The 15000-nt window shown below is 44.7% G+C and overlaps 1 protein-coding gene across 1 annotated transcript in view; it reads left to right on the top strand.

The window, feature by feature from the left end:
- The window catches only part of galnt16 (UDP-N-acetyl-alpha-D-galactosamine:polypeptide N-acetylgalactosaminyltransferase 16), a 72808-nt gene that overhangs the window by 24734 nt on the left and 33074 nt on the right, over nt 1-15000 (top strand). Inside the window, exons 7-8 of the mRNA XM_061987635.2 lie at nt 2258-2345; nt 2520-2604. Of these exons, the coding sequence (XP_061843619.2) occupies nt 2258-2345; nt 2520-2604 (173 nt within the window). The remainder of the gene's footprint in view (nt 1-2257; nt 2346-2519; nt 2605-15000) is intronic.

Genomic DNA, 15000 nt, shown 5'->3' with positions numbered 1-15000 from the left:
ATATATATTGGTGTTAGGGTTGAAAGGGTTGAAAGAACAGCTGGAACAGATGTGGAAGGTCAAGGCTAACGTGGTCCCCATGGTAGTGGGGGCTCTCGGAGCAGTAACCCCCAAACTGTATATATATATATATATATATATATATATATATATATATATATATATATATATATATATATATATATATATATATATATATATATATATATATATATATATATATATCTCGGATGATATATACATTATATATATATATATATATGTATATGTATATATATATATATATGTATATGTATATATATATATATATATATATATATATATATGTATATATATATATATTTTTATATATATATATATATATATATATATTTATATATATATATATATATATACAGTGTTGGGTTAGTTACTGAAAACCAGTAACTAGTTACAGTTACTAGTTACTTTATTTCAAAAGTAACTCAGTTACTAACTCAGTTACTTACACCAAAAAGTCATGCGTTACTGTGAAAAGTAACTATTTAGTTACTTCTTTTTTTCTTCTTTTTTTTTTTAAAGCTCCCATTAATGCCCTTTTTGCCTTCATTTCAGTACTGTTATTGCACTGGAGAATAATACAATCTGTTGATCAACTTGACATGCATTTTTATTTTCCTTTTAACATAATTAATGAAAAACAGTGCAACATAAAAAGGCATTCCTCCTTTCTTTAAACTTGGACCAATGACCATTAATAAAAAACAAGTTTAAGTGCAACATAAGAAGGCACATCATCTTCCTTGAAACATAAAGCCTGACATCTGGAGTGATGCTGCTGTCTTCCACACTTGGAGCCATGGATTGTAGAATCCTTGTTTTCAGTGGCAGGATCATTGACACAGATGGTGAAGTTTCAGTGCTCAGTAGAGATGGAACACTTTTGAGGGGTTTAAGCACCTAGAGGACCTCATCTGCCACTCTCACATCATCATCAGACAGGGTGACATTTGTCTTCAGGGTGTTGTGGGTCAATGCAGAGTGTATAGCTGCCTGCTGCTCCAACATATCATAAGTGGAGTTCCACCTCGTTGGGACATCATGTATGAGTAGGCAGCTTTAGCATTTCTTGCTTTGTCTTAAGCACATGAGCAGCTGTTGTGCTTGGGTGGAAGTAAGAAACCTTCCTGATCCTCCCAAAGAGGCGCTCCATCCTATTGACTGAGATGTGATGCCAAATTCACTACATGTGCAAAGCACCTATCTGTGGTCCCAGTCCTGCCTCATTCTCTGTAATTATTTGATTTTTGGCATTATCACGTGTGACTGGGATATCTTTATCTTCCATTCCTCCACTGCTTGTGTCAGTACCTGCGCAAGGTGACTCTCGTAGAGGGGGCGTGTCTTCTCATCTCCCAGTCTGCTGTGATGAAGTGAGCGCTTATAGTTCCGCTGGACGTCCAGCCGTCTGTCATGAGCGCAACAGATGATGCTCGGGATAGTTCATCCACAACTTTTTTCTTCTCCTGCTCATAAAGATCTGGCACAATCTTATTGCTGAAGTCGGTGCGCGACGGGATGTCGTAACGTGGTTCAAGCACGTTCAGCATGTGTTTAAAACCCTCGTTTTGCACAACCGAATCTGCACTTATAAACACACCGATTCAATGGCGGGGGCGTTCAAGCTCCTCCGTTACTCCGCTCGCCATGACCACGCTGTGTGTGGACTGAACGTGACAACAACTTTTTTTTTTTGTTTCATATATCAAACCGCGGATCAAACCTGCTTTTATTATATTACGGAAGTTCTCATTAAAAAAGATACATTTTACAGACAGAAAGTTACTAGAATGTGCACTTAATCCCATGTGTACATCTCATTGTGCAACATGTGAATGCTTTGAGCGGAACTCAATGTGATCTTTGAAAGGGGTTGCAAACTTTTCAGGAGTACATAGCCCATGAAAAACTCCTTTTTTTCTTTTTTTCTTTGAGGGAACATCCTGAAGTGTGTTCCCAGACAGTTTGTTGCTGGTTCCACTGGGTACACGTGTACTTCCTTTTCAAGAGGCCAATGTTGATTAGAAACATGGCCGTCAACAAATCAAATAATGTTTTCACCATGTCACGACGGAGGTTTCAGACACTCATTCCTTGAATACGATTGTGGTTTTTTTTTTAATAGCCGGCTTACAAACAATATGACAGCGGCGTTTAAGCGGGGACAGCTGGGTCCTCCCGTGCTTTCTGGTTGAAACCTCCTCTGACTGTGTTGCAGGAGCACACCCGAGTGGTCAGCCCCATCATCGACGTCATCAGCCTGGACAACTTCGCTTACTTGGCGGCCTCGGCGGATTTGAGAGGAGGTCAGAGAGCAGTAAATCCCACACAACAGCAGCTGGAACCACAGCTGGCCCATGAGAAAATTGTCCCCCCTCCCCCCGACTCGCACCATGCTCTTCATGAACCCTGCCAAGGACTCCAGCCTGAGAAGGTTCCTCACAATCCTCTTTTTGTCTTCTGTCTTTTGTCCCCAACAGGGTTTGATTGGAGTCTCCACTTTAAATGGGAGCAGATCCCCATTGAGCAGAAAATGGCCAGGAGTGACCCCACGCAGCCAATCAGGTGAGAGGATTGGACGTGCAAATGTACTTAAAATCCTTTCCTTCTCTCAAAAATCGCGTAATGCACGGAATATTTCTGGTTGTGCTTACCGACCCTGAAGCAATTTTATTTGGCGCTAGGGTTGTCTCCATACACGATATTGCCAAAAAGTATTCGGCCACCTGCCTTGACTCACATATGAAGTTGAAGTGCCATCCCATTCCTCACCCATAGGGCTCAATATGACTTTTTGCAGCTATTACAGCTTCAACTCTTCTGGGAAGGCTGTCCACAAGGTTGCGCAATGCGTCTTTAGGAATTTTCCACCATTCTTCCAAAAACGCTTTGGAGAAGGCCTGACTCCCAGTCTCCGTTCTAATTCATCCCAAAGGGGTTCTATCGGGTTCAGGTCAGGACTCTGTGCAGGCCAGTCAAGTTCACCCACACCAGACTCTGCTATCTTTTTTTTTTTTTTTTTCATTTTTCAAGTTTATTCACAATACCATCCATCCATCCATCTTCTTCCGCTTATCCGAGGTCGGGTCGCGGGGGCAGCAGCCTAAGCAGGGAAGCCCAGACTTCCCTCTCCCCAGCCACTTCGTCCAGCTCTTCCCGTGGGACCCCGAGGCGTTCCCAGGCCAGCCGGGAGACATAGTCTTCCCAACGTGTCCTGGGTCTTCCCACCGGCCGGTCGGACGTGCCCTAAACACCTCCCTAGGGAGGCGCTCGGGTGGCATCCTGACCTGATGCCCGAACCACCTCATCTGGCTCCTCTCCATGTGGAGGAGCAGCGGCTTTACTTTGAGCTCCCCCCGGATGGCAGAGCTTCTCACCCTATCTCTAAGGGAGAGCCCCGCCACCCGGCGGAGGAAACTCATTTGGGCCGCTTGTACCCGTGATCTTGTCCTTTCGGTCATAACCCAAAGCTCATGACCATAGGTGAGGATGGGAACGTAGATCGACCGGTAAATTGAGAGCTTTGCCTTCCGGCTTAGCTCCTTCTTCACCACAACGGATCGATACAGCGTCCGCATTACTGAAGACGCCGCACCGATCCGCCTGTCGATCTCACGATCCACTCTTCCCTCACTCATGAACAAGACTTCGAGGTACTTGAACTCCTCCACTTGGGGCAAGATCTCCTCCCCAACCCGGAGATGGCACTACACCCTTTTCTGGGCGAGAACCATGGACTCGGACTTGGAGGTGCTGATTCTCATCCCAGTCGCTTCACACTCGGCTGCGAACCGATCCAGCGAGAGCTGAAGATCCTGGCCAGATGAAGCCATCAGGACCACATCATCTGCAAAAAGCAGAGACCTAATCCTGCAGCCACCAAACCAGATCCCCTCAACGCCTTGACTGCGCCTAGAAATTCTGTCCATAAAAGTTATGAACAGAATGGGTGACAAAGGGCAGCCTTGGTGGAGTCCAACCCTCACTGGAAACGTGTCCGACTTACTGCCGGCAATGCGGACCAAGCTCTGGCACTGATCATACAGGGAGCGGACTGCCACAATCAGACAGTCCGATACCCCATACTCTCTGAGCAGTCCCCACAGGACTTCCCGAGGGACACGGTCAAATGCCTTCTCCAAGTCCACAAAACACATGTAGACTGGTTGGGCAAACTCCCATGCACCCTCAAGGACCCTGCCGAGAGTATAGAGCTGGTCCACAGTTCCACGACCAGGACGAAAACCACACTGTTCCTCCTGAATCCGAGGTTCGACTATCCGGCGTAGCCTCCTCTCCAGTACACCCGAATAGACCTTACCGGGAAGGCTGAGCAGTGTGATCCCACGATAGATAGAACACACCCTCCGGTTCCCCTTCTTAAAGAGAGGAACCACCACCCCGGTCTGCCAATCCAGTGGTACCGCCCCCGATGTCCACGCGATGCTGCAGAGTCTTGTCAACCAAGACAGCCCCACAGCATCCAGAGCCTTAAGGAACTCCGGGCGGACCTCATCCACCCCCGGGGCCTTGCCACCGAGGAGCTTTTTAACTACCTCAGCAACCTCAGCCCCAGAAATAGGAGAGCCCACCGCAGACTCCCCAGGCACTGCTTCATCATAGGAAGACGTGTTGGTGGGATTGAGGAGGTCTTCGAAGTATTCCCTCCACCGATCCACAACATCCGCAGTCGAGGTCAGCAGAACACCATCCTCACCATACACGGTGTTGATAGTGCACTGCTTCCCCTTCCTGAGGCGGCGGATGGTGGTCCAGAATTGCTTCGAAGCCGTCCGGAAGTCGCTTTCCATGGCTTCCCCGAACTCCTCCCACAATACCATAATGCAAATTACAACAGTAGTGAATATCCATTTAAGGATGGTGGTAAGTGAAAGGGTCCCCCAGATAAGCTTTATGGACCTTGCTTTGGAAAAAAAGGGGGGAAAAAACATGTACTGTATGCAATTTCATATATTTTAAACTTAATCTAATATTGTAACAAATATGATATTATCCCACACTCAAAACATCAAAATACACCATATTGCCAAAAGTATTCGGCCACCTGCCTTGACTCACATATGAACTGGTAGATTATATATATAGATTTATTTGTTGTGAAATGAGTTATTTACACAGAAATATTCTGTGTTTGTTAAATGTTTGTTGGTGACGAACCCCAAGATGCAGAGATGACTGCAGGCATTGAGCGAGAAAACATGATTTAATACTATAGCAAAAAAACAAACAAAAGGGAACAAACAAAAGGCGGAGAACAAACTTGGCTATGAACTAAAATAGCACAGAGGCTAACTATGGACAAGAAACAAAAACACTTACTGTGACACGAAGGAACTAAGACATGAGCAGAGTGAAACAAAAGTAGACAGAGCTACAACGACAAGTATTAAGACAGGTCGTAGTGACAATGACAATAATCCAGCACTGACTGGAGGGGAAGGCAGGTTTAAATAGCAGCTGGCTGATTGACACCAGGTGTGGCCAGGTGCCAATCAGCCACAGCTGAGGGGAAGCAGCACTCAGGGAGACAATCAGGAATAGAAGACAAAATAAAAAGCGCTGACAGAAAACTAAGACAAACGCAGAGGAAAAACTAAAGCACAGTCAAACTGTCAGGGACAAGCCTGACATTTACATACCTTCAAAGCCTACTGAAATGTGATTTTCTTATTTAAACGGGGATAGCAGGTCCATTCTATGTGTCATACTTGATCATTTCGCGATATTGCCATATTTTTGCTGAAAAGATTTAGTAGAGAACATTGACGATAAAGTTCGCTGATAAAAAAGCCTTGCCTGTACCGGAAGTAGCAGACGGTATGCGCGTGACGTCACAGGTTGTGGAGCTCCTCACATCCGCACATTGTTTACAATCATGGCCACCAGCAGCGAGAGCGATTCGGACCGAGAAAGCGACGATTTCCCCATTAATTTGAGTGAGGATGAAAGATTTGTGGATGAGGAAAGTGAGAGTGAAGGACTAGAGGGCAGTGAGAGCGATTCAGATAGGGAAGATGCTGTGAGAGGCGGGTGGGACCTGATATTCAGCTGGGAATGACTAAAACAGTAAATAAACACAAGACATATATATACTCTATTAGCCACAACACAACCAGGCTTATATTTAATATGCCACAAATTAATCCCGCATAACAAACACCTCCCCCCTCCCGTCCATATAACTCAAACACCTGCACAACACACTCAATCCCACAGCCCAAAGTACCGTTCACCTCCCCAAAGTTCCATCCATCCATCCATCCATCTTCTTCCGCTTATCCGAGGTCGGGTCGCGGGGGCAGCAGCTTAAGCAGGGAAGCCCAGACTTCCCTCTCCCCAGCCACTTCGTCCAGCTCTTCCTGTGGGACCCCGAGGCGTTCCCAGGCCAGCCGGGAGACATAGTCTTCCCAACGTGTCCTGGGTCTTCCCCGCGGCCTCCTACCGGTGGGACGTGCCCTAAACACCTCCCTAGGGAGGCGTTCGGGTGGCATCCTGACCAGATGCCCGAACCACCTCATCTGGCTCCTCTCGATGTGGAGGAGCAGCGGCTTTACTTTGAGCTCCTCCCGGATGGCAGAGCTTCTCACCCTATCTCTAAGGGAGAGCCCCGCCACCCGGCGGGGGAAACTCATTTCGGCCGCTTGTACCCGTGATCTTGTCCTTTCGGTCATAACCCAAAGCTCATGACCATAGGTGAGGATGGGAACATAGATCGACCGGTAAATTGAGAGCTTTGCCTTCCGGCTCAGCTCCTTCTTCACCACAACGGATCGATACAGCGTCCGCATTACTGAAGACGCCGCACCGATCCGTTTGTCGTTCTCACGATCCACTCTTCCCCCACTCGTGAACAAGACTCCGAGGTACTTGAACTCCTCCACTTGGGGAAAGATCTCCTCCCCAACCCGGAGATGGCACTCCACCCTTTTCCGGGCGAGAACCATGGACTCGGACTTGGAGGTGCTGATTCTCATCCCAGTCGCTTCACACTCAGCTGCGAACCGATCCAGTGAGAGCTGAAGATCCTGGCTAGATGAAGCCATCAGGACCACATCATCTGCAAAAAGCAGAGACCTAATCCTGCAGCCACCAAACCAGATCCCCTCAACGCCTTGACTGCGCCTAGAAATTCTGTCCATAAAAGTTATGAACAGAATGGGTGACAAAGGGCAGCCTTGGCGGAGTCCAACCCTCACTGGAAACGTGTCCGACTTACTACCGGCAATGCGGACCAAGCTCTGGCACTGATCATACAGGGAGCGGACTGCCACAATCAGACAGTCCGATACCCCGTACTCTCTGAGCACTCCCCACAGGACTTCCCGAGGGACACGGTCGAATGCCTTCTCCAAGTCCACAAAACAAAGTTCATACAGCACATATATTTCCCCAAAGTCCCCAAAGTTACGTGCGTGACATGCACATAGCGGCACGCACGTACGGGCAAGTGATCAAATGTTTGGAAGCCGCAGCTGCATGCGTACTCACGGTACCGCGTCTGCGCATCCAACTCAAAGTCCTCCTGGTAAGAGTCTCTGTTGTCCCAGTTCTCCACAGGCCAATGGTAAAGCTTGACTGTCATCTTCCGGGAATGTAAACAATGAAACACCGGCCGTGTTTGTGTTGCTGCAGTCGGCCGCAATACACCGCTTCCCACCCACAGCTTTCTTCTTCGCTGTCTCCATTGTTCATTGAACAAATTGCAAAAGATTCACCAACACAGATGTCCAGAATACTGTGGAATTTTGCGATGAAAACAGACGACTCAATAGCTGGCCACCATGCTGTCCCAAAATGTCCTCTACAATCCGTGACGTCATCATACCGAGACGTTTTCAGCAGGATATTTCGCGCGAAATTTAAAATTGCACTTTAGTAAGCTAACCCGGCCGTATTGGCATGTGTTGCAATGTTAAGATTTCATCATTGATATATAAACTATCAGACCGCGTGGTTAATTGTTTCCAAACGGTGCCTGTAAAACGGCAGTAAAACGGCTGATCAAACAAAACAGAAGTCATGGTCATGGACCGACTAGCTGCACAGGCTAGCTCCCCGATCAGCTAAACAGACTCAATAACTCCGCGGTGACGTTTTGGTGAATTTACTGAGGAATTTGTGAAACTGAAACAATACAAAAAGAATGCCGTTGTATGTCAATAATACTAACACAGACACTAAATGAAAACACTCCTACAGACATCACACATAGGACGCTTTAGTAAGTATGAATAGTTTTAGTTATATTCTAAAACTTGCAAACGTTGCATGAAGGAGTGATGAATGAAGAATCCATACGAGTAGAAACGCTATGCAGATTAAACTGCGGGGGGAAGCACCTCTGATAAATTAATCCAAAAGATGGCACTATACTACCGTATTTTCCGCACTATTAGCCGCACCTAAAAACCACAAATTTACTCAAATGCTGACAGTGCGGCTTATAACCCGGTGCGCTTTATATATGGATTAATATTAAGATTCATTTTCATAAAGTTTAGGTCTCGCAACTACGGTAAACAGCCGCCATCTTTTTTCCCCGTAGAACAGGAAGCGCTTCTTCTTCTACGCAAGCAACCGCCAAGGTAAGCACCCGCCCCCATAGAAGAGGAAGCGCTTCTTCTTCTACTGTAAGCAACCACCCGCCCCCGTAGAAGAAGAAGAAGCGCGCGGATATTACGTTTCATTTCCTTTGTGTGTTTACATCTGTAAAGACCACAAAATGGCTCCTACAAAGCGACAGGTTTCCGGTTCATGAAAAGACGCAATCTCTCCATCCGCACACGGACTACTATTTCACAGCAACTGCCTAAAGACTTTCAAGAAAAGCTGGCTACTTTCCGTGCATATTGTAAAAACAAGATAGCTGAAAAAAAGATCCGGCCAGAGAACATTATCAACATGGACGAGGTTCCACTGACTTTTGATATTCCTGTGAACCGCACTGTGGATACAACGGGAGCACGTACGGTGAATATTCGCACCACAGGGGAATGAGAAGTCATCCTTCACTGTGGTTCTAGCTTGCCATGCTAATGGCCAGAAACTTCCACCCATGGTGATATTCAAAAGGAAGACCTTGCCAAAAGAGACCTTTCCAGCCGGCGTCATCATAAAAGCTAACTCGAAGGGATGGATGGATGAAGAAAAGGTGAGCGAGTGGTTAAGGTAAGTTTACGCGAAGAGGCCGGGTGGCTTTTTTCACGCAGCTCCGTCCATGTTGATATACGACTCCATGCGCGCCCACATCACGGTTTTTAATATATTATTAAAGTTTGACTGACCTATCTGACTGTTTTTTTGACATTCCCTTTAGCGCAGTTAGATGCGGCTTATAACACGGGGCGGCTTATAGGTGGACAAAGTTTTGAAATATGCCGTTCATTGAAGGCGCGGCTTATAACCCAGGGCGCCTTATGGTGCGGAAAATACGGTACTTGTTTTTTGTTTTGTTTTTATTTATCAAATTATTTTTGTTATTCCCACTAGCGAGGAACAATCCATGTATTAGCAGCTCCATCCTATAAGCCGCACGGTTCAAAGTTTAGGAAAAAAGTAGCTCGTGGCTCATAGTCCGGAATTTACGGTATTTGGGATCTGCATAAGTCCCGAAAATGTGCGTCCGCCATGGTAACCCACGCCGTAGTCGATAAGCTCCTTTTCCTCCTTCCTCTTGTTGTGGGGCAACCTCCACCGTTGACATTCATAATACAAAGTAGCGCACACTTCTAACTTTAATCCATACTTGCCAACCCTCCCGGATTTTCCGGGAGACTCCCGAAATTCAGCGCCTCTCCCGAAAACCTCCCGGGACAAATTTTCTGGTGCAGTTCAGCTAAATTTGTTGGATTTTCTGACATGGACTTGTTTCTTCAGCATTGTCCACACGTTTAAGTCAGGACTTTGGGAAGGCCATTCTAAAACCTTCATTCTAGCCTGATTTAGCCATTCCTTTACCACTTTTGACGTGTGTTTGGGGTCATTGTCCTGTTGGAACACCCAACTGCGCCCAAGACCCAACCTCCGGGCTGATGATTTTAGGTTGTTGTCAGAAAAATTGTATGTAAATTATCAAAAAACTTTCCGTTCTCTTAGTTCCCAGTGAACAGACAAGAGGTTGTCTTTGTTGCACCAAGTCAAAGGCTTGTAAAATTCCATTGTATACGATGGGAGGAGACGGGAGGTGTTATCTATTTTGATCCAAGACCTGCCCAAGCTCGATTCAGGACTAGTCCAAGCCCGAGGCATCTTTTTCTTTTGTGTTAATGTGACCGAAAACAATGGCTGTTTACATACGCCCCATTCCTTTAGAGACAGCTGTTGTTATGCTATCAGGGAATATCCAAATAAAAGAGGAGAACTTTTTCCGTTAGAGCGTGTAAGAGGTTACACATTTCTCCTCAAATCGAGCAAAATTCTGTCTCTGTTTATTTCCTTGCTTCTTGTCTTGTTTAATAGATGTCATCGATGTTTGAACCTGACAGTTGTCCTGAAGAATTTGGAGCTAATCCTCCTTTTTCATCGTCCCATTTACTCTCTGTAAAGCAGCAGTTCTATTGGCAGCAAAACAGGCCCAGAGCAAAATACTACCACCACTATGCTTGGCAGTAGGCATGGTGTTCCTGGGATTGAAAGCCTCACCTTTTCTCCTCCAAACATATTGCTGGGTATTGTGGCCAAACAGCTCCATTTTTGTTTCATCTGACCACAGAACTTTCCTCCAGAAGGTCTTATCTTTGTCCATGTGATGTCAGATGAAACAAAAATTGAGCTGAGAATTGTTTATAGTAAATATTAATAACTCATTATTTCTTCATATCTGATTACTTTAACTGCATTGTTGTTGGCGGTGACTCTTATGCAAACACTCCAATAGCAAAATATGCTGCTGGTCGCCGAGAGTTAAGCCTTGTTTATCGTTGTTAATTGGTTCCGGGCCTAGCCGTGGTAAATGAACATCGGAATCACCGCCCTGTGGGGCCACAAACAAAACTGTGTTTAGGGCCACAAAAAAAAATCCACTATTATGTCTCAGAAGTCTAATGTCAGCTCTGACATCAGAGACTGCCAGAGAAGGAATTTATTGTCGTATTTTTTGGAGCATAAGGCGCACCGGATTCTAAGGCGCATTACAGGAGTCATATTAAAATCTGCCGAAATTCAGGCGGAGCTGGAAGCCACGCCCCCCTCCAGCTCCATGCGGACCTGAGTGACGTCAGGTGCGCAACACCACGTAAATCGTTGGCCAACCAAAAAGTAACCCCAGTACGCTATAGCCAACATTCACCAGGAGATGGCAACAGACAAACATAGATCACTCTATTACATTCCTCCCCTTTTAGAAATGTATAGAAGTTACTCAAAATAAATAAACAACCCAACCAAAAAATGCAGCAGCTCAATTAAAAAACTGTATTTAAGCCACATTATTTTCTTCTTTTTTTTTAAGTACTGAACTCTTAACCCTCATTTGTAAAAAAATAACATGCTTATTATACAAACAGTATTTGTACACCTTTAACACAGATTTTTATACTGTCTTCAGAGATTCAGTTTTTTTGGTGGTACTCGAAACCTTTCTGGGTACCTGCGAAAGGGTGTTCAGCATGGTTAGAAAAATAGTGACAGAGAATAGAATAAGGATGGACAATTCAACCCTTAACTCAACAATGAGTAGATGAGTGTTATGTGTGTGTATATGTGTAAATAAATGAACACTGAAATTCAAGTATTTCTTTTATTATATATATATATATATATATATATATATATATATATATATATATATATATATATATATATATATATATATATATATATATATGTGTCTTAATAAGGTTATCCAAAAAATAGTGCTCGATACCGTAGTAGAGCGCAATATATGTATGTGTGGGGAAAAAAATCACAAGACTACTTCATCTCTACAGGCCTGTTTCATCAGGAGATTTTAATGGAAGCATTCACATACCATGGTTTATATAGGGCACAGAGTGGGTAGGTACAGGCTGGCGTAGGGGCGTGGTGATTGGCTCATGTGTTACCTAGGAGGTGTTTCCGTCTGTGGCGGCATGCTGATACAATTTCGCTGCGCTTGTTGAGGGATGACAGGTCTGGACGGTATATAATAAACAGTTTCTCTTTCAAGCATAGGTTGCATCTTTTATTACCACTATTGTAAGGTGTGCTGGATGCAAGAATTTGCCATGTTATTGAATATTCAACATTATTGTCTTTGAGGTCCCAAATGTGTTTGCTGAGTTCTGTGGTATTTCGCAGGTTTTGGTTCCTGAAAGAAGCCTTGTGATTGTTCCATCTGGTTTTAAACTCTCCCTCGGTTAATCCTACATATGTGTCGGATGTGTTAATGTCCTTGCGTGTTACCTTAGATTGGTAAACAACTGATGTTTGTAAGCACCCCCCGTTGAGAGGGCAATCAGGTTTCTTGCGGCAGTTGCAGCCTTTGTTGGTTTTGGAGTCGCTCTGTCCGGGGGCCGACGGCTCATTTGCAATTGTTTTGTTGTGGTTTGAGATAATTTGTCGTATATTGTTCATACAGCTGTAGCTCAATTTAATGTTGTTCTTGTTGAATACTTTTCTTAGGGTGTTGCCTTTGGGGAAGTGTTTGTCAATCAGAGTGAGGAATTTGTGGCCAATGTTAGCTGAATTTGACCAAGCAACCCCCCCGTACCAAAAAGCACTTGATGAAAGCGGATACAATTTCACCCTCACCTATGAACCCACGCCAGGAAACCAACCAAAAAAGAACAGAAAACGAAACAACATCATCTGGTACAACCCCCCATACAGCAAAAACGTCTCAACTAACATTGGCCACAAATCACTCTGATTGACAAACACTTCCCCAAAGGCAACACCCTAAGAAAAGTATTCAACAAGAACAACATTAAATTGAGCTACAGCTGTATGAACAATATACGACAAATTATCTCAAACCACAACAAAACAATTGCAATTGAGCCGTCGGCCCTCGGACAGAGCGACTCCAAAACCAACAAAGGCTGCAACTGCCGCAAGAAACCTGACTGCCCTTTCAACGGGGGGTGCTTACAAACATCAGTTGTAACCAACCACGCCCCCGCCCCACCCCGACCACGCCCCCCGCCCCCCACCCCCCACCTCCCGAAATTGGAGGTCTCAAGGTTGCTTTAATCCGTCAGTACACTCGCTATGGAAGTGCTAAAAAACCTACCGGTACTACAAAGATGACGGGGGCACGTAAATAAGACCGCCCACAAAACGACGCATTCTGAAGGGACTTGGAGACGGTCTGGAAAAAATCATCTTTGCAACTTTTTGACCAAAGAACCACCACTAAGAAGTGTTTTAAATTTAGAAAAAATCATAATATGACTCCTTTAATGCGCCTTAGAATCCGGTGCGCCTTATGCTCCAAAAAATACGACAATAAATTCCTTCTCTGGCAGTCTCTGATGTCAGAGCTGACATTAGACTTCTGAGACATAATAGTGGATTTTTTTTGTGGCCCTAAACACGGTTTTGTTTGTGGCCCCACAGGGCAGTGATTCTGATGTTCATTTACCACGGTTAGGCCCGGAACCAATTAACAACGATAAACAAGGCTTAACTCACGGCGACCAGCAGCATATTTTGCTATTGGAGTGTTTGCATAAGAGTCACCGCCAACAACAATGTAGTTAAAGTAATCAGATATGAAGAAATAATGAGTTATTAATATTTACTATAAAAATTGTCAGCTCAATTTTTGTTTCATCTGACATCACATGGACAAAGATAAGACCTTCTGGAGGAAAGTTCTGTGGTCAGATGAAACAAAAATGGAGCTGTTTGGCCACAATACCCAGCAACATGTTTGGAGGAGAAAAGGTGAGGCTTTTAATCCCAGGAACACCACTCCTACCGTCAAGCATAGTGGTGGTAGTATTATGCTCTGGGCCTGTTTTGCTGCCAATAGAACTGCTGCTTTACAGAGAGTAAATGGGACGATGTAAAAGGAGGATTAGCTCCAAATTCTTCAGGACAACTGTCAGGTTCGAACATTGATGACATCTATTAAACAAGACAAGAAGCAAGGAAATAAACAGAGACAGAATTTTGCTCAATTTGAGGAGAAATGTGTAACCTCTTACACGCTCTAACGGAAAAAGTTCTCCTCTTTTATTTGGATATTCCCTGTTTGCATAACAACAGCTGTTTCTAAAGGAATGGGGCGTATGTAAACAGCCATTGTTTTCAGTCACATTAACACAAAAGAAAAAGATGCCTCGGGCTTGGACTAGTCCTGAATCGAGCTTGGGCAGGTCTTGGATCAAAATAGATAACACCTCCCGTCTCCTCCAATTGTACACAATGGAATTTTACAAGCCTTTGACTTGGTGCAACAAAGACAACCTCTTGTCTGTTCACTGGGAACGAAGAGAACGGTATTTTTTTTGATAATTTACATACAATTTTACTGACAACAACCTAAAATCATCAGCCCGAAAATTGGGTCTTGGGCGCAGTTGGGTGTTCCAACAGGACAATGACGTCAAAAGTGGTAAAGGAATGGCTAAATCAGGCTAGAATGAAGGTTTTAGAATGGCCTTCCCAAAGTCCTGACTTAAACGTGTGGACAATGCTGAAGAAACAAGTCCATGTCAGAAAATCCAACAAATTTAGCTGACCTGCACCAATTGTGTCAAGAGGAGTGGTCAAAAATTCAACCAGAAGCTTGTGGGTGTCTACCAAAAGCGCCTTATTGCAGTGAAACTTGCCAAAAGAGTTGGATATCGCTTACCGTGGTGAAGCCTATTCAAAACCACTATGCTGCTTTGGCATGAATTGAAAAAGTAAACAAAACACAATCAATGGGCAAAAACTATGACAAAACAAATGTTCTTTAGACACCGTCGTGTAGGGGGAAATGTTCGGCTACAATATAAACCTAAATAGTACGGT

The sequence above is a fragment of the Nerophis lumbriciformis genome, linkage group LG26, assembly GCF_033978685.3.
Source record: "Nerophis lumbriciformis linkage group LG26, RoL_Nlum_v2.1, whole genome shotgun sequence".
NCBI classification, from domain to species: Eukaryota; Metazoa; Chordata; class Actinopteri; order Syngnathiformes; family Syngnathidae; genus Nerophis; species Nerophis lumbriciformis.
Note: the sequence above shows the minus strand (reverse complement) of the source record. Positions and strands in the feature narration are given on the sequence as shown.